The following is a 20336-nucleotide window of genomic DNA, read 5'->3' on the forward strand; positions in this document are numbered from 1 at the left end:
GGCAAGAAAGCAGCCTCCACAGAAAGCCCTCAGGCACCCCAGTCTGCGCCCAAAGGACGAGAGGGGAAACCGGCCTACAGGCCTGTCGGTTTTCGGTATGCTTGCTTTTGCAACTTCTGACCACTAGGTGGAAGCAAGAAATAACCGAGGCGGATTACTGATAGGAGCTTGTCTAGCCAAGCGGTGGAGCCTTTGAATTCTCCTGACTTTAGAACCACTTTAAGATGTTTCCTGTGTGTATATGTCTCAGGGCCGGTCATGCACATAGGTGATGTCATATGGACTAAGCAGGCTGTATTTGTGTATTTAGGGATATGTGTGTACATACATATATATGTGTATATGTATATATACACATTATGTATATATACACACACATAAATATCTACATACATATGGAGAGAGAGAGCACGGGGCAGTGCATGGGGAAGGTTGTAGGAAGGAAAGGTAAGGGCAGTGTGATGTCATTATATTATAATTTCAAACCCACACACATACACACATAAGTGTATTTAATAAAATAAAGATAGTGTAAGAACTCGGCTGCATTTGAAACCCCTGTGGGAGTCACGCGGGAGACAAAGACTGGACTGAAAGTGATCCTTGCCCTGAACGGGGTGATCAAGAGCCATTGTGCGTTGGACTCAAAGAACTCCGGACAGATCGCCGAGAACCCAGTCTGGCATTGCCCCTCTGCTCTGCTCTGCCATCAGCTCCACCCCACTGAGTTGTTTGCTGAGAGAGTCAGTCAGTAGCTGAACTCAGAGGGAAGGGGCTAACTTTGAACCGAAAGTCCAACTTCCTCCATTTATTGTCTGGGAGATCTTGAGGGAATTATCTACTTCCCTCTCTCCGAGCCACAAAATGGAAGCTACCCCGTCTCTTAGAACATGCTCCCTGTGTACCAGGCAATCTAGGTATGTGCATGCATACATGACGATATGTCTTTACCATGCAGTACATGTTATATACACTCCACATAATTGCTAATCTCTGCTACTGCTTGCTTAGGTCTTGGAGAAGGTAGTAAGAAGGAAATTTTCTCCCAGAGAGGCGTTTCCTGGTCAGAAAGGACAGAATCACCACCCAAACTTTGCTCCCTTTCTGCTTATCCTGCTGTGTCCCCATCCCCTTCTGTGGCATGGTTCTGAGAGATTGCTGAACTGCATCTGCCACAAGAGCCTAACTTTTCAGAAAAGAAAAAGACTTACTCCCATCCCCAGCCCATCCCCATTGTCTCTGTCCCAGCTTCGGCTGCTCAGTGGTTCGCCGTGGTACAGACACCATGCGACGTGGCACCAGGTCTGGACTTTTGGGTTGGCTTCTGTGGGCCTGAATGGTGTCTGGATTCCCAAGTCGTGAGCACTAATGCTCCGTTTCTAAGCACCTACCGAAGTGCATCTGAGTGCCCGTTGAGCTCGTACCCATCTGCTCCCCGCATCTGCATTGCCATCAGACCCCAACCACCCTGTGCCCACGGAGCCTTTCCCGGGGAGAACCCTTGTTATCCTCCCACCACGGAACGCAGTAGGGCAACCAAATCAACTAGCTATGTTGGCGTCTTGGCGTCTTCGCCGCTTACTCTGCTCAAATATGTCATAAGAGAAAGTTCTCTAGAATTTTCCAGAGGTCAAGCTTCTAGTCGACTTTTACGCCTGCCCCTTAACTGGCTCATACGGTTCACCAATAGACAGTTGTAAAACGGAACCATCTTACAAATAGTAAGCCGCCTTATTGAAGAGGAGCAATGGGAGCTGTGGCTTTAAGAGGCAGGTCTCTGTCCTAGGGTCCCCTCGCCAGGAAGCCTAGCGTTCCCAGAGGCATTGGACCCCAAGGTGGTCCTGGTCCTACACTCATTCATTACCAAGCTGTAAATATTGTTCCCTAATTAAACAGTACCCCGCACAGGGGACGAGCTAATCATACTCTTCCAGGCCCATTTCCTGATAATGATGTCTTTCCACCCACCCTTGATTTCTGAAGCTGAGCTTGGCTTCTGGAATGTTCCCTTCCTTGGGACTCCGGCAGCATTCCCTTGCTGCCGCTAATGAAGCCACAGGCACTCGCGGGATCTAAGAGCTCGGATTGGACTCATGATATCACTTCAGGGGTGCTGCAGAAAACTCCTGGGGAGTTTCTATTAACATCTTTATTAACCCGTCCCCCACACCAGTCGGTGAAATTAATTTAGATACACAGCCCACTTTGATCTTCATTAATAATTTCTTCTAGTTTCCACATTTATTTTTGGTTTTCTCATCTTTTATTTATTTGGTAGCAATTATTAGCTTTTTTTATGGAGTGGGGGCAAATGATCTTAAAGTAATTAAGGTTAGGAAAATTACAAGTTAAAGCAGGTAAAATATTTCTAGCATAAAACCATGCGGATCTCTGTGAGTTCAAACACAGAGCTAGTTCCAGGACAGGCTCCAGAGCCACAGAGAAACCCTGTCTCGAAAAAACAAACAAACAAACAAAACCATGCTTGTATGCACATGTGTGTATGTGTCTGTCTATAATATTTTGTTTATTTGTTTTGTTTTTCAAATAGGGTCTTGCCCTGTAACCCTGGGTAGCTTGCTGTTCACTCTATAGTCCAGATTGATCTTGAATTCATAATCCTCCTGCCTCAGTCTCTCCAGGGCTAGAATTACAGGAATATAACACCATACCCAGATTACAATTTGTATTAATTGTATTAATGAAGATAAATGTTGTCAAATGTTAAAAAAAAAAACCACAAAGTTAAGTCCTGCTTGTTCCTTCCCAGTTTCAGGAAAGGTCTTAAAAGCACTAAATGTTGACAGGCAGTGGTGGCACACGCCTTTAATCCCAGCACTCGGGAGGCAGAGGCAGGTGGATCTCTCTGAGTTCGAGGCCAGCATGGTCTACAGAGCTAGTTCCAGGACAGGCTCCAAAACCACAGAGAAACCCTGTCTCGAAAAACAAGGACAAAACCAAAACAGAACAAAAGCACTAAATGTCAGAGTAGTGGCTCAAACCAGAGATTCCTTTCCCACCCTCCTAGCCTAACACCATCTCCTAAAAGACAGAAATTAGACACGCAAGGGAGTTTCGCAAGTAAGAGGTGGTACATTTATTTCATTTCTACTTTGTAATCCAAACGCCAACTTTTCTCATTCATCCAGCAAGTATTTATTAAAGGTGGGCCTTAGCTCTGAAAAATCAACGACCAACGACCGTAGCGTGAATTCTTTGCTTTCCAGAAATATCGTCCAGGAAACGGGGAAGCGGGCCAGTTATACGGGAGAGCGTACAGCAGCAGGGTCACCTGGGGGTCTTTAGGAATTCTAGAAAAGGCACTCTTAATATGAGGTACCTGACAATGGTTTCCTGAGAAAGAGTTACGGACGTAGTCACCAGAAAGGTGACAGAGGAGGGTGGCTTTCTTCAGGTGAGCAAGAACCAATGTACCAGACCAAAGCTCCAGACGTTGGGAGCAGGAGGCAGATGGACTCGGCCGGTTGGCATAACGTCTAGAATGTTGGTTCCATGGAGGCTGGAGGGTGGATGGGGCCATTTGGGAGGTACCTGTCAGTCACTAAGTCTGTGAACAAACAGAGGGCACAGGGCAGTTTCTTAGCAGGAAGGTCGATACAGCAGGGATTAATTTATAAAAACAATTGCTTGGGAAACAAAATGCAGAATTGAATCCATGGTGGGTAAGAGCAGAGGCAATGGTCTCTAAATCCTAGAAGACAAATTAGGTGTCAGCCCTAGAGAGGTATCAAGGAGTAAAGAGAGGAGGGCGCCTCTGAAGACCTTCCAGAAGGAAGTCAGGAAGTTGGAATTAATCAGATTTGAATCGTGAAGGGGAAAAAAGTCTGTCTCAATGGTGGAAGAAAGAGAGGCCCTCTCAGTGGAACAGCTGATAAAGGGGGGCAGGGAGGAACAGATGTCTAAAAACCATCTTGAAAGACCCCAATCTAGAAATACAGATTGGGACAGGGTACACTTAAAGAGCTAAGGGAAGCCTAGAGACTGCCATGGCTGACCCTTACCACACAAGAAGCAGCAGGCCAAGGACAGGGAAGGGATTCTGGGAACTGAGAGGGAAGAACCAGAGGTAATCATTTCTAACAATGCCACAGAAGTCACATGACCATAGCTGGCTGGGAATGCCAGGGAGTGGCAAATGTCCAAGGCTGCATCATCAAGTGCGACACACACTGTGAAGTGTGATCAAGCTCAAACTGTTGTTTGTGGGAGTGGATAGACAATAGCCAGGGTCCTGACCCCCCAAGAATGGGGAGAGTCCTGACTACCGGGATTTCTTCATGGGTTTCCAAGCCTGGCTTCCCCCTCTTCACCTTAGGACCAGGCCTCAGAGGGTGGGGTCACTTTACAGTCCCAGGAGGTTTTGTTGCAGGGTTACGTGAATGGCAAGCCAGACATACGAACTGGAGTGTGAGCCTCAAATGCCTGGGAGCCTCATTCAGGTGTGCTCTGACTTTTAGAGCCTTTGAAGGTGTCTCCTCCCAGAGATCCCCGAAGGCTGATAAAAAGTCCTGGGGTCAAACACTAAGCAAGTTTCCATGCCAGCTCCAGGAGGAAGAGTAAAACCTACAGTCTGCAGCCTGAGGACGTGGGGGAGGGGGTATCCAGAATGGGTGAGCAGGACAGGTGGAGGAGAGAGAACTACAGATTTTTACGGCACACTCTGAACATTGCTACTTGAGATAGCGACATCAGGCTAGCAGCATTATCAACTATATAAATACGTAATATCTCAAGAATGCATTGTGTTCAGGAAATTCCAGGGGTGTAGTTCAGTAGACTGCAGTCTAAGATAACCTTAGGGCGACCGCGGCAAGACTCTAGGAACCAGAAAAGGTTATACCCTGAGTGAGCAGAGGCTCAAAACATCCAAGCGATGTTTTATCAATTGATCAACCAACAAATCTCTAGCGACTAAAGGTTGTGAAATGAGTTTCTATTAACCATTGATGAGAAAGCAAACAGCCGCTCCGCCCGCGTTGAAATCCAACTTCACTTGGAAGCTTAAACCTTCGACTTTCCCAGCGCACTTTTTGGAAACCAGGCGTTGCTTTCCCTGAGCCTTGGATTCCAACTGAACTCAAACAAGAGCTGGCTCTCTTGAAGAAAGCTGCTGAGAAAGGAGGTGGCGGAAGAGCCGTCCTAATGATTTACTTCATCTTTGGAAGGAGAAAGGAAGCCTGCCGCCTCTAGACCTATTATTTTTAGAAGCCACCGAAGCCAGAGAAACAGACCCTCTTGAAATGGTACAATGCCTGTGTGTCTGTGAACCTTTCTCTCATTGATCACTTGGGACTTAATGGGAAAAATCAATGGCAGAGAGACGAGGTCATCCACCACGTGAGCGTCAGCGTCCAAGTGGGAGGGTAGGTCACCAACAGGCCGTGGACTTGGCTTCGCTGCCCAGCGGCTCCCCAGCTGACCCCGGCTGCTTTGCTGATGTAGCCCCGGAATAGATGTGGGAGGAGTCAGGATGTCCATCTGTGCAGAACCAGAGAGTTCAAGTTCAAAATGTCTCCCTCCTGGGGTCCAAGGGCATCCGTTTTAGAATTCCTGGGAGCCCCTTTTGCCCTGGTCACAACCTCTCTTTCTTGTTTTGAAAGAAACATTCTAAGCAGGATTGTGAGGTTGCCTTCTGCAACCTTGCTGTACCCTGACTAGCGGAATCCTCACCAGGGCCTCTCTCAGTTGCCGCGGCCGCTGAGGAAGTGAAGCTCAGGGAAGCATGTCCAGTTACTGGCAAGTGCTAGACCCCGCTTTCTTGGATAGATCAGCAGTGCTCCAATCAGCCTCACTGGAGACATCTGGAGCCTATTAAAGACATACTAGCAGCACAACAACCAACCAGTGTGTGACCTGTCCCAGGCCTGCTAAAGCAGACTCTCTAGGGGGTGGAACCAGGCTACCTCCTTTCATAAGGTCTGCAGGGGAGGCCACCCTACCCTGCTGGACCCTGACTCCTCTCCCAAAGGAACAAAAGGTTCAAGAGCCGAAGGAAGAAGGGAAAGAAAGGCAAGGAGACCAACAGCTTTTCGAGTCTGAATTACATGCCAGAGGCCTTATCTAATCTTTCCGGAAACTAAAAATGATTCCCGTTTACAGTTCTGGAAACTTTCTGTTGCTTCACTGGACACATTGAGCAATCCCCACTCCCCACCCTCAAGTCCCACAGCCCCTGAGTGGCAGAGAGATTTGAACTGGGATTTTGTGGTCATGTTACTAAGCCACACAGTAAAGAAATAGACCTGGACCAGGAGAGATGGCTCGGAGGTTAAGAACACTGCTCTTCCAAGGACCTGGGTTAGATTCCCAGCATCCACACGGCAGCTCACAACTGTCTGTAACTCCCTTTGCAGGGGATCTGATGCCCTTTTCTGGTCTCTGTGAGCACCAGTCATGCATACAAAGTACACATATGTACATGTAGGCAAAACACTCCTATACATAAAATAAAATAAAAATAAAAAAACTTCTAGGGCAGTGGGATGGCTCAGCAGATAAAACCGCTTGCTGTACAAGACTAACAACCCGAGTTCAATCCCTGGACCTGGTGGTGGAGGTGATGAGAAGCATCAGTTGACATCATCCAGTTTCTCTTGTGGTCCATACGTCCATGAGGGCTTTCAATCACTGTTTCTCAGTTTGCTTGTTTGTCTGGGCCCCATTTAAACCAGCCTGCAACTCTCCACCTTCTTGCTCCTGCCTGCCAAGTGCAGGGACCGTAGGCAGGTGCCCACACTGAGAAGTGAATTACTAGTTCTTATTTGTTTGTTTGTTGAAACAGAGTCTCCCTGTTTAGCCCCTGAACTTGGGGTGACCCTCCTGTCTCTGCCTCCCAGGAGCGAGGAGAGCTAGGTGCTAACTCAGCCAACTTGAATTATTTCTAAAGTTAAAAACTCCCTTTTCGTTTTGGTTTTAGTTGGGGTTGATGCTAATGTCAGAACAAAAAGCAAAAGAAATTTGTGTATCCAAATATAAGTAATATAGCATGCTCCAAATACCATTCTATTTTTACTGGGCATCTTAGAATTTTAAAGCTTTAAAAAGATTTTTTAAAGGTTGATTGTATTTTTTAAATTGTGTTGGGGGAATAATAGGATTTTGTATTTTTTAATTGTGTGTTTTTGGGGGGAATGGTGTGATTTTGTATCTTTTTAATTGTGTGTTTGTTGAGGGAATAATGTGATTTTGTATCTTTTTAATTGTGTGTTTGTTTGTTGGGGGGAATAATGTGCTCACGGGTGCAGGTGTCTTCGATGGCCAGAAGAGGGCGCTAGACCCCCTGGTCTGGCGTCATAGGCACATGCGCTGTCTGGACCTTGCTTCAACACTGCGCCATCCTGCCATCCCTAAAGATTTGCTTTCATTATTTTGTGTATATGTGTACGTTCACGTGTTTAGGTGTCTCGGGACTTCAGTGCCCAGCACCGGTACTGGGTGACTCACAAAGACGTGCGTGTGTGTGTGTGTGTGTGTGTGTTTGCACATGTGCGGAGGTCAAAGGGCAACTTTGGGGGAGTGGGTTTGGCTTTCCTCCTTTCTAGGCCGAGGACTCTCTGTTTCTGATGCCCTGTATACCCCAGGTCAGCTGCTGTGATAGCTTCTAAACCATTCTCCCATCTCTGCTTTCCATCTCACCGCAGGGCTGCTGGGATTACAGATGTGCACCACCACACCCCACTGTGACATGATCCTTGGATAGACCATGGGCTGTCAGGCTTGCCTCTACCCACAGAGGCATCTTCGGCTTGGCTTTGAATTATCTGAGCAGAGATTCGCTTCTATTGTCTCACGAATAGCGTATCAAATTATACAACCCCCCCCTTTACTTAAAAAAAATTCTCAGGTTTTTTTTTTAAGGGTTATTTTTATTTTTTAATTATGTGTCTGTGTATATCTATGTGTGGGTGTGCACATGACTGCAGGTGCCTGCAGAGGCCAGAGGTATCAGATCCCCTGAGTTATACAGGAGGTTGACAGCCACCTGTGGGGGGCCTTGGTCCTTGGAAAGATCAGTTGTCACGCCTAACGACCGAGTCTTCTTTCTAGTCCCCTTATTTGAGTTTTGAGACTTTGCCCCACCAACATGTTTTGTTGTTGTTGTGATGGTGGTGGTAGCCAATTTCATTTCGGTTTGTTTGAGACGCGGACTCACTCTGTAGCACAGGCCGCCTTCAGCTTCATGGCAATCCTCCTGCTTCATCCTCTCCAGTGTTCTAGCTGTGAAGCCGTCATGCCCAGCTGACTGGACTGCTTTCCTCTGTGTGCGCGCGTGTGTGTACATGCGCACTTGTGTGTCCCCATGTGCATGCATTTGTGCATATGTGTGCATGCGTGTACATGTGTGTCTGTGTGTATGTGTGCATGTGTGTGTCGCATGCACATGTGTGCGTGTGTGCGTGCATATGTGTGTGTGCACACTCGTGTGCGTGTACGTGTGCATGTCCTTTCATTTTCCGAGGTGAACTGTAAGCTCCAGGAGGGTAAGGGAGTTTCATTTGATTTCTTGTATTTTCTAGCACTTGGCGCACACTCTACACACAATATGTCATATGTCTGTTAATTCAACTGACAGTTTTAGCCACATTGGTTTGTAAAAGCTGCCATACTAAACGACCACAGGCTGAGACCCTCGAATAACAGAAATGCCTCGTTGCCTGCTCCAGTCTGGGAGTCTGCAAGGTCTTTCTAAGGACGAAGCAGGACCTCTCCAGGAGTCTACCCTTGGCTTGGAGATAGCCGGTCTCATATTGCATTGTGTCAGCTTCTGTAATAGATCTCTCTTCGTCCAAATTTTCCCTTCCCATGAGGATACCATAATTCTATTAGGACCCACCCTAGCGAGAATGTTACATGGGCTCTCTTTCCACACGACGTTCTAGGACTTTAACACGGGGATCTGGAGAACACAAAATTCATGTTTAGTAGTAGCTTTCAGCGACTCATAAATGTTCCGAGAGGAGACCTTAAAGGTCAGTTGTGAGTTTGCCTGGTTCTAGAACCCTCTTTTACTCCGAGCCAAGAAGAGTATTTGTAATTTTAAAAACACTTTTGGCAACCGATTGGCGGGTTGTTCTCAGTTTTAATGCTTCTCTGTGTGCTCCCCAGAATGGTTCCCGCTGCCTAAGCCTCAGAGACTGCAGATTGTGTGGAGCAGGTAAGCACCTGCTCTCTTTCCTTTAGACGCAGAGAAGAGAGAGGCTTCCCTGTACCTCAGCGCACTGAGCGCCAGCCCCCAGCAGAAAGATGCCTCTGGGGAAAGCCAGCCCCCCAGGAGGGTGTTGGTTTTTCTTTACAAACCATTTTACTTTCAGTGAGTTTGGTCATTAAAATTGTTTTGTGCCCCTCAGCCATGCCCCAGGCCCCGAGAGCAGGAATGTTGGCCTCCAAGAAAACCTAGTGGGTTTATTATTCTCTGACAGACAGAAACCAAATAACATCACGGAGTGGCCATTGGAGGGGGAGTTTGATTCTTGGAGGTCATGCTTTCCCAGGCCCTCTTAACGTGGTCTCAGCTCAGACCAGGGCAGACCAGCTTTCAACAAATCCCTGGTTTCTTTTGCAAAGTAAAACAGATAATAGAGACATTCTGGGAATAGCTAGCTAACTAGCCAGGCAGCTTCTGGGCGAAGAAGAACTCAGTGTTTTCGGACAATGACCAATCACAATAACCAGCATTATTTGATCTGAGAGTAATTAGCAGAGGCTCTGTTCTTTTTTTGCTCCAGTGAGGAGGCAAAAAAGGCAGCAAGGGAAACATCAGAGGCCGGGGGAAGGAGCTCGGATGTCAAAGAAAAACACTCTCGCAGGTGGGGAAAGCAGAGAGCTTCCCAGCCAAGATCCCAACTGAACCCTGGAATGCTGGTCTTTGAATATGCAGAGTGGTTTAATCTAACCAAATGTGGCTTGATTATCCCATATGTACAATTTTTTTGTTTACTTTTAAAAGTTGAAAGTGAAAAACGGGTACAAAAAATAAACATAGAGCCACAGACTACCAGGGGATCTCTTATTGGGAAACGCAAGGCCCCCGAGGTGCCCACATGTTCTGCGTCCAAAGCACAGAATGCCTTTAACCCCATTATTTTCCGAGGCATGATCCCAGGAGCTGTTGTTTATAACAGCTCTTGGGGTGTGCAAACTCCAGTCACAATTACCGCTGAGCAAACACAGCAGACTGTCGATTGATCATGTTATAGTGACATTTTAATTTTTTGTTTGCTGATTTGTTGTTGTTGTTTGAATCAAGGTTTCTCTGTGTAGCCCTGGCTATCCTGGAACTCTCTCTATAGACCAGGCTGAGCTCAAACTCAGAGATCCACCTGCCTCTGTCTCCCAAGTGCTGGGATTAAAGGTGTGTGCCACCACCACCCAGGCAAGTTATCTTTACTGAAAGCCATTTAACTGAGTGACGTTGGCAGATAAACACACGCTATTTTTTATTTCATTTTTTTAGATTTAGGTATCACTGACTTTAAGGTATTCATTTCAGAAACTATGTCAAAGCTCTCAGGAATTTTGGCCTAACCTTGAGGGTTCCTTGGAGTCCCTAGAATATCAACGACGTGTTTTTGAGACCCTAAGTAGGAGTTGGGTCAGCTCCATTTTCTAAGCAGGGCAGGGCCATTTTTCATAGTCTCAACTTTGAGATTGAAATCAATTTAATCTTGCTAAGACACTAACAAAAGAAAGTACAGCCATCCTCTTGTGGACGCGTTGGGCACCGTAGCCCTAGCCTAGAGATACTTGGATCTCCATGCTGCTCCATAGCTCCCCTCCCTTCCACAATTGACTTTTTAAAAATACTCCAAACCACAAAGCAGCTTAATACTCTACGCTGCTGCTGTTGCCACTGCCACATATCCTTCCAGTTTCTTTCTTTTAGCTCTGAGCAGGACAAGAATTCTCTGTGTCACTTGACCCTCCTGGCCACAAGTCACCTACTGTCTCTGCCCATTCCTGTGCTTCTGGCCTTTGCTCAGACTTGCCTTTTCTCTGCTTGGTTCCTGGAGCAAGAAGTAATACCTGGAGCATTGCTAATCCAGTCGCCATGAGCCATACACGGCTCTCAGACGGAAACTGCTCCAAACTGAACGTAAAGTTCAGTTGTTCAATGACACTACCCATATTCCTAGGGCTCAGTAACCACGTAGGGACAGTAACTACTGTATCGGACTGAGTAAAAATAAATGATTTCCATTGTTGTGGAAAATTCTACTGGACAGTGCTGGCCTGTGTTAGCACATGAGAGAATCCCTAGCTCTGTGGAGAAGGGACGTTATGTCTGGTAGGTGCCCACCCTATGCTTCTGGGGGCTACATAGTACATTCCTTCTTAGTGTGACATTCTGGTGACAAATAGGAAGGAACTGAGGCTTAGAGAAACTAGGTTACCTGGCCCAGGGCCAGCCAGAAGGCAAGTGGAGGAACTAGGATCCATCTGCTGTACAGGGTTTCAACAGACTCAGGTGCAAGTCTGGCGAATCTAGAAGAGCTGAGGTATCTCCAGCCTTTCTGTACAGTTCCTACAGAGGTGGGATGGAATTGTGCAGGGGGCTAGAAACGGACCTTGCTGTGGGGTTCAATGGCAATCGCTTTGCTGTGATTGACAGACAAGGCTAGGAAAGCTTTCTGAATGTTTCTTCCTGCTGACGGATGTTTCTTACTGTGGGTGTCTACCGCATCCTCAAGAGAGAGTGTTAGAGAAGTTGCCCCTCTAGCCTTACACTTTCCCCTCTCTATGGATGTAGGGGAACCACGGTACCCAGATGAGCTTATGGTAGGCAGTCTCATCCCCTACTGTGAGGGTCAGTAGCAACAAGGGGCCCAGGAGAGCCTTAGACACAGAGGCGGGGTGTGCTAGGCAACTAAACCTTGTCTCACTCCTCTGAGAAGAACCATGCATTGTGTGTGTTGAGTGATGGGTCAATAGCTACTGTCAAGCCTGGGCAGAGCATGTGGACCTACCGGTCGTCCTTCATGCCCACTACCCTGGGATTTCCAAATTTCTTTATCTCGTCTGTGGACTTAAAGACCAATAACCCATTTGCAGAAACAGATTCATGCTGTAGAAATCAGACACCCGGATGTTTCTTATGCAAATCTCTTGCAAAAATTAGGCAAACCACAACCACGGGACAGGCGCTCCAGCATCCCTGTAACATGCCTGTCCAAGAGGGCACACGCTCCTCCTTCCTCCATGCTGATGTGTGGCTTTGACATCAAGCAAACCCCTCTAGGTTTTGCTTGACCGACTCATTTGTGGCCATGCAACTCAACGCAGAAGGTCAGGCTCCAGTCCCAACCACATCTCCTGTTCCAGGTCAGGGATGAAGGCTGTTAGAACAAACAGTAGTTTAGATGGATAATTCAGCCTTGGATGACAAAACACTTTGGATAATTTATAACCAACAAGAACATTCCAGAGGCCGGGAAGTCTGAGACGAGGGCACCGGCAGATTTCATGTCTGATGAGGGCTCTGTTCTTCATGCCTCTCCTTGGCATGCCTCTTCACGTGGTAGAAAAAAAAACAAAGGGCTCCCCAGAGTCCACTCGGTGAGGGTACCGAGCCGGTGGTGCAGGCTTCTCCTCCATAACCGAATCATCTCCCCAAGGCCAGACCTTCTGACGCCCAGAACTCAAACCTGCAGACTAGAGGAGGGCCTTTCCTTCACTGTTGTATCTGTGCCTGTGTGTGACAGCTCTGGGAGTGTCTGCACTCTGCGAGGGGTCAGCTTTGCCTCGTGCCGCCCAGAGCCGTCTGTTCACGCACGAGAGCTGCCCAGTAAGTGCAGTCGCTCATCTTGAGGAATGAATCACTTCTGCAAAACTTGGATGCTTGATTATTGCCACTGCCCAGCTCTGTCTCAAGGGGAAATCAAGGAAACGTCTTATCTGATAACCCTGGGGCTGAGCTTCAGAATCCCCGGTAATAAGATTGTTAATAAGACAATCTCCAGATTGTCCCACCCCTACCCTCACCCCAGAACTCCATGCTTCCTGTCTTTGGTATCCAGAGCCTGGAACATCCAGCCAACTAGGCCTTTCTTCCTGGTGGAGCTATAGTCCCCCTGCAAGAAGAAGCCTTCATGGTGTTTGTCTCGGCAATCACCAATCTGTGTCCTTCGTGCGCATAGGCCCAGTGACACGGTGGAGGCGAGGTTGACATTGTCTCCCTTCCTTCTAGTGGCCTTGTCACTTAGTCTTCAGTTTTTATCCTCTCCCCCTACCCCCAAACAGCAGCCTTCGAAGAAACTCCGATTCTTCCTTCTACTTTTCTAGGCTGAGTGGAGTTCCTGAAGCTGAAGACCTGGCCTCCCAGATGCTTAAAGGCTTCCCTAGAGACCGTGTCTCGGCACAGGAAGCCCTCACGCATGATTATTTCCGTGTCCTGCCATCCCAGCTGTACCAGCTTCCTGATGGTAAGTGCGTGCGTGTGCACGCGCATCGGCATCAAACCTCATCTTACATGTTTTTCCCCAACGCTGGAGAATCATGGAGTTTGCAAAGCAGAAGTGAAGTCAGAGGTTAATTTGCTTTCCAGAGAGCAAGAAGCAAGGGGACCCCAGTCTGCACTGAGCTTCTAGTAAGAGTCTCTAAAACCCAGAAGCACGGGTGGAGAAAGGTGACAGGGACCTCCTTGCAGTGATGCAAACCGTTCCCACACGCAAGCTTCTGCTTGGAAGCTGGCAGAGATGAAAGTTGCCTCTGAGGTGTTTGCTTCAGTGAGCATCTGCCAGGAGAAGCCAAACCAAAGTTTCTAACAAGCTGCTTCTCCCTTCCAGAGAGTAAGACGAGAGGTGACACGGATATGTCAGGAAGGAGAGATGGGCCCTTCTTGATTGGTAACGCGATGCCGCAGAAGGAAGCTGGGAGGTTGGGCGCTGGGGGAAGGGAAATGCCCTCCCAGGCTAGGCGCCCACTGCAAACACCGGTTACCCTGAAACCAGCCTTGGCCGCCTGTGCCTGGAGTCATCTTCCAAATCTGAAATCTGCCGAGGGGGGGTCACATGGCAGGAGCTCTACTTGGGTTTCTCAGAATGCGGCCAGGAAGGGCCAGGAGGAGGATGTGGGCGGTGTGCGGTCAAGGCCTGGGCTGTTTAGGGCGGGCTGGGGAAGAGTATCCTTAGGTGAGGTTTCTTTGAAAATATCCACATTCAATGGGAAACCGTCGTTTGAAGTCCTAAACCAAAGAAAAGAAAGCTGAGCGGAAGGCCTGAGGGTCAGGCTGGGAAGAGGGGGCTGGGGTGGAAGTGGGGTGAGGGTGGGGATAGGGTGCACTGGGGTGCAGAGCTAATGGCTCAGAGGCATAGATGGGTACAGCCTGGCCCAACTGCCAGGCTTCGTAAATGCAGCTTCCCGGGATCTTAGGCATTGTTGTGAAACAGCACAAATTTCTTAGTTGGAGATTATTGAGGAATTTTACTATTAAAGTCACTTAAGATCTCTAAAAATAACCATCCCCATGCAGGCGAGGTTAATATCTTACTTAACCCTGTAAGGAGAGGCAGCCATTAGAATTTATTAAGCTGCCGTTAAGTGTCAAGAACACATGAATTGCTATTAAAAAAAAAAAAAAAGTTGAGGAAAACAAGAGGCTTGTCCTTGGCCCGGAGGATCTTACGGAGTGGGAGGAAGAGAAGGTGGTGAAGAGGAAATGGGGTACCCTGTACACGTATTAGCACAAATCATATCAGAACAGCTCAGATCTGCTGTAATACGCCACAGATGTGTAGGGGCTGTCTGTGCTGGAGACGACTCTGGAGAAACGAGGATAATTCACGAGAGGCGGACAGGACCTGCGGTGAATCTGCAGAGGGTTTTGCAAGGAGGCTGAGAGAAGGGTCAGACAAAGGGCATTTTAGGAGGCCCACAGCACCCACCACTTTCCTGGCACCTATGCCCCACGTGTCCACGCCGCCTGACCTGTTCTGCCCCTCTGTTTCCAATCTGGGCCTACAGTCCTTCCTTCTCAATGCCTAACTCATACGTGTGCGTGTTCGGCCACGCACACACCCACTCCCATCTCTCTCCTTAAAGAAATGTTCCCTGTTAGCTTCCTGTGGAGTCTATTATTCTGGGCACTGGAGAACTTGAAGGCTGGCGTCTTCAAGCCTTTACGGGCACCAGCTTTTTAGTGAAGAAGCAGCTATCACTCTCCAAACTGGTGTGTCCCTAGGAACTTGGGTTTTGATTCTCCCCAGAAATCTGAAGCAAAGTTATCAACCAACAGACTCTGGAGCACACACTATCTAAAGATGTCTGTGTGTGTGTGTGTCTGTGTCTGTGTGTGTGTCTGTGTGTATGTCTGTGTGTGTCTGTGTGTGTGTCTGTGTGTGTGTCTCTGTGTGTGTGTCTGTGTGTGTCTCTGTGTCTGTGTGTGTGTGTCTGTGTGTGTGTGTGTGTGTGCGCACGCACATGCGCATGCACGCATCCACAAGGGCGAGAAAGAACAATCTGTATTCCTTCTCTGTTCACCCTGCCGCAGAGCCCAGATCTACTCTGACACTTTGAGAGAAATGAAAAGATAGAATCTTGCGGGAGCCTGCCTGTGCTGGGGGAGATGAGGAGTGCTCCCAGCAGGAGGGAAGTTGACTTTTCTTTATACATACAGGGGTTTTTCCATGCAGAGTTTAAATTATGCCTGATAAAAGGAGCTTCGTGGATGTTTCAGTTCTTTCAAATTCTCCTGGCTTCCTCCCAATTAAATGAGGTTTGTCAAAGCCACGGGGCTCTGCTGGCTGCTGCCTCGGTGGACAAGCACTTCCTGCAGCGACATCTCGAATCCCTGAGGGAGAAGATGAAAGGGCCAGCACCAAGAGACAGGGAAGAGGGGTGCCACCGTGTGTGTGTGTGTGTGTGTGTGTGTGTGTGTGTGTGTGCTTAGAGCAGGTGTAGAAATACAGACAGATCGACATTAGGATGTGAGGCAAGCAAGCAGGAAGAGCAAAGGAACTGGGAAATTGGAGAGGAGACTGGATAGAAGCCCCCAAGCAATCTGTGTCCCTTCGCTGCAGTGGCCCTGACTATGGGGCATCCTCCACTAAGGGCTGTGTCCCCTGGGCAAGGCACCGCCTCAGCCTGCTTTTTCATTGCCCCTGGCAAAGAGCCATTGTTAACAGCCCGCTCTGCAGACAGAATCCCAGCGGAGAAGCCCAGCTCCCAACCTGCAGGGACAGAAAATTCTCCTTTGCTGGGACGGGCTGCCACAGGCACCAGAATTGTGCGGAAAATAAGATGCGTTCTTCAGAGCGGTGTGTGAGAAGAATTGCTGTGTTGAAATTAGAGAGACTTTGCTCTCTGGAAGCATTTCAGCATGGACTTGTTTAGGGACTTATATTTACATCAGTCGATTCTGCTTTTATTCTGGTCACAGGATAAGAGAGTTGTGACTTTACAATATATTCTGTTTCCCCTTTGATCTGGAAGATGCCAGCTCTTATTGTCTGGCCTCTGAAGAAGACAATTAAGCATGAAACCTGGAAGTGGAGCTCAGAGGACAGCCCAAATCCCCACAGAAGGTTCCTGTGAAACTCCCCACAAAAATCAAAGGCCGGTCCCCATCAATCTATGCCGATTTTCATCAAGGCCGGGGCTCCAGCCACACTTTCCCTGGGTTGTGGCAGTACGTTTAGAGTCCTAGGAAACGGATCAAAGGTGATTTGTCATGGAAACCCAGGAATTCCAGGATTAGCTCCCAGGTGGAGATCCCTGCTAAGGGGGTGGGGGTGGGGGGTAGGGAGTGTCAATGTGAGAAGGTTGAGCCTGTGGGAACGTCTGCCAAGTCCCTCCTTGACTCTTGAACACCTGAAGAAACATTTGTTGAAGGAGAAATTATTGGTAGTCCCTCTCTCAAAACACACCCATCGGCAAGCTAATTGCTTCTGCAGATGGCCGGGGAGCAGTTCTTCCCAGCCGGCACCAGCTCATGGCCGCGCTTGTGGTCCCCATGGCCAAGCCAGCAGCGCAGGCCGTCAGCTGGGGCAGCGAGGACCTAAAATTAGACCCTTGGCAGTTCTCTAATCTTAGCTGCAGGTTCAGCCTCTTTGCTTAATTCCCTTTGCCCTCAGCGTGAACTTGGGCTCTGGGGAAGGAACACCAGTTAGTGATTTGGGGGTGGAGGGGTAGAAAACCATTAAGCTGCTCCTTCTAGAAATACTCCATCTGTCCATTCTTACAGGAAGCCTTCCAAACATTACCCTTAAAAAAAGTGAAGGCTGATTTTGGAAGCCCGCCATTCTTAGTACACACGCTGATCCACAAGAGAGTTTTTTATCTGGGCCAGTAAATGCCACATGATTTAAGAGTCTGGTCCTTAAGCCAGGGCTCTTGATCGTCAAGACATCAAAGGTTCTCTCTCTCTCTCTCTCTCTCTCCCTCCCTCCCTCTCTCTCTCTCTCTCTCCCTCTCTCCCTCCCTCTCTTTCTCTTTCTCCCTCTCTCTCCCTCTCTCCCTCTCTCTCTCTCTCCCTTTCCCTCTCTGTCTCTCTCCCTCTCCCTCTCTTTCTCTTTTTCCCTCTCTCTCTCTCTCTCCCACTCCCTCTCCCTCTCTCTCTCTCCCACTCTCTCCCTCTCCCTCTCTCTCTTTCTCCCCCCTCTCTCTCCCACTCTCTCCCTCCCTCTCTCTCTCCTTCCCTCTCTCCCTCCCTCTCCCTCTCTGTCTCTCTCTCCCTCTCTCCCTCTCCCCCCCTCTCCCTCTCTGTCTCCCTCTCCCTCTCTCCCTCTCTCTCTCTCTCTCTCTCTCTCTCTCTCTCTCTCTCCCTCCCTCTCCCACTCTCTCTCCCTCTCCCCCCCTCCCTCTCACCACCTCTCCCTCCTCTCTGTCTGATTTTCTACCCTAATCCAGGTTTGAATCAGTCTCTACCATTCCTTCCTGGACTAAATCCCCTTCTCTCCTTTAAAATAGATCTTGGCATCTTAGAAAAAAAAATATCCTGAAGTTTAAAAGCGTACCGTGTTTCACATGCTTTGGGAGATACAATATGCTATGAGCTACACAAGGGTGGAAGAGCCTGGAGCAGTTAGCTCTGCTTTCCCTACCTCCTCTCCCACTGCCCTGCTCCTGAGAGCCCTGCACTCTTTCTTCCTGCCCCTATTAACACTGGACTCATATTTTGCTTCGCTCCAAAAAAAAAAAAACGGACTTCTCTTTTAATGTTATATCTCTATACATTTGATGACTCTCTGATGCCACATCACTGTTCAGTCGTTTCTGTAGTCTAGGTTTCTGTAATATTATTATTATTTTGAATGTGTGTGTGTGTGTGTGTGTGTGTGTGTGTGTGTGTGTATCATGACTGTGTGGAAACTGACCTGGGAGTCATTCCTTGGGAGCTGTCAGCCTTGGTTTCTTAGACGATTGATAGAAGCATCTCACTAGGATCTGGGGCTCACAGGTTAGGCTAGGTTAGGCAAGCAGTCAAGTTCCAGGGATCCGCCTAGCCTATCCCCTCTCCAGTACTGGTGTTACAAGTTCTCACCACCACGTTTTCATAGGGATAGATGCTGAGGCTCAAACCCAAGTCCTCATGATTGCACAGCGAGTATTTACCCTCTAAGGTGGAGCTCCAGCTCCTTACTCCTCCTCCTCCTCCTCTTCCTCTTCCCCACCACCATACTGGGGATTGAACCCAGGACCTCACACATGCTTGACAAGTACTCAACCCCCGAGCCTTAGCCTTCTTTAACCACCTCCCACCACATACACAGCAGATATAAATTTCATTCCTCCCGCTTTTTTTTTTTTTTTGTCATTGGGTCTTATTGTTGAATTCTGAAATTCTTCCACTTTTTGTCTCGAAGACTCTGGACCCAGCACAGAGTCTGGTTTCTCACACAGTGGGCAAATTATGCTCCAGTTCATTCATCGAATATTTACCGAGTGTCTATTAGGTGTGATGCCGAAGAAGGGAGCAGTGAATGGGGCGAGGACCTTAATCCTCCAAGCACATACAGTCCTTAAATTAATGAGGCTGGTCCGTGAACAGCTACAGGTGAGCAGGCATGCACGAAGTTCCCTGAGTGTTTGGAGAACCTGAGCTTAAGTAAGGTCACCTTGGAGAACCAGGAGGACCGCAAGGAGATCTTGAATGATAATGAGTTGGGCGATGCGAGGGCAAGAGGAGAAGGCTCGACGGCAAGAGACTGTCCGTGTGAAAATGAGAACCTGAGTTTAGCTCCCAGTTGGGCAGTGGTGGTGCACACCTTTGATCCCAGCACTTTGGGAGGCAGAGGCAGGTGGATCTCTGTGAGTTCGAGGCCAGCCTTCTCTACAGAGAGAGTTCCAGGACAGCCAGAGCTACATAAAGAAACCCTGACTCGCGAGGGGGAGGCGGGGAGGGAATCCCAGCATGCATGTAAAAGCGAGGGGCATGGTCTGTTACCCCAGCATGGAGACGGTGGATCACGGAAGATCACTATGCATAGATTTGTGTTGCTATGGGGTAGGTCAATCCACCAATCCCTCCATCCCACCAAACCTTTAAATTGGTTAAATTTTCCTGCATCACAGGCTCAGAGTCTCTATGCCAAGATAAATCATTCAGGAAAGAATAAGACCTGGGGCAGGGAAAGGACCTTGCAGGCTGTTGTCCCACACCGTCACAGAGAAATGTGTGATGCTGGAGAAGAATCACAAGGGTCTCCTTCATGGCCTAGGCTGGAATTACTATTCTCATAGTGTAGATTAGAAAACCAGGACGGCTAAGGTATGGAGGTGATCTCAGTACTCAAGAGGCTGAGGCAGGAGGATTGCATGTGTGAGACTTGTCTGGCCTACCTGGAAGACTGAGAGTGAAGTCACACAGCTGTAAGTGGCAAAGCCAAGGTTTTGACGTCACACGAGACTCTCAGCCCCCGCTCATCCCCAAAATCCATTTTATACCCAGACCTCTTGAGGATGTTATAGCAAAACAGTCTAAGAGTCAAGGCCCATTTCCAGTGCCTATGCCTGTTGTGGCTCTGTTTGCTGTAAAGCCTGACTGGGAAAGGTCCCACAGTTCCCAAGTTGCATGTTTCATACCTCAGCTTGGTATGTTATTGATAAGATAGAAATTTACACCCCACTACCACCTTCCCTTGTACAATGAGGTTCAAGTATCTGCTGTTTTTACCCAATCTTCCCTTTTTGTGCTAACACCCACAAACACCCTTGGGTCCTGAGATTTCTTACTTGCTGGTGGTTAATGGTTTTGTTTCGCTCTCTGTTTGGCAAGAAAAAACAAGAATCAGATGAAAATGGGGGGAAGGACATAAAATAGCAGTTTACTCCAGAGGAAACAAAAAAAAAGCACACCCATCACGTAAAAGGATAGCTTTGGG

The 20336-nt window shown here is 48.3% G+C and overlaps 1 protein-coding gene across 1 annotated transcript in view; it reads left to right on the forward strand.

The window, feature by feature from the left end:
- Positions 1–17071, forward strand: part of LOC121458840 (cyclin-dependent kinase 15-like) — a 61202-nt gene extending 44131 nt beyond the window's left edge. Inside the window, exons 11-14 of the mRNA XM_041668164.1 lie at positions 9127–9175; positions 13300–13439; positions 13803–13862; positions 16908–17071. Of these exons, the coding sequence (XP_041524098.1) occupies positions 9127–9175; positions 13300–13439; positions 13803–13862; positions 16908–17071 (413 nt within the window). The remainder of the gene's footprint in view (positions 1–9126; positions 9176–13299; positions 13440–13802; positions 13863–16907) is intronic.
- The last annotated feature ends 3265 nt before the right edge of the window (positions 17072–20336 follow it).

The sequence above is a fragment of the Microtus oregoni genome, unplaced genomic scaffold, assembly GCF_018167655.1.
Source record: "Microtus oregoni isolate MIOR12 unplaced genomic scaffold, Mior012 000018F_ref0000195, whole genome shotgun sequence".
NCBI lineage: Eukaryota > Metazoa > Chordata > Mammalia > Rodentia > Cricetidae > Microtus > Microtus oregoni.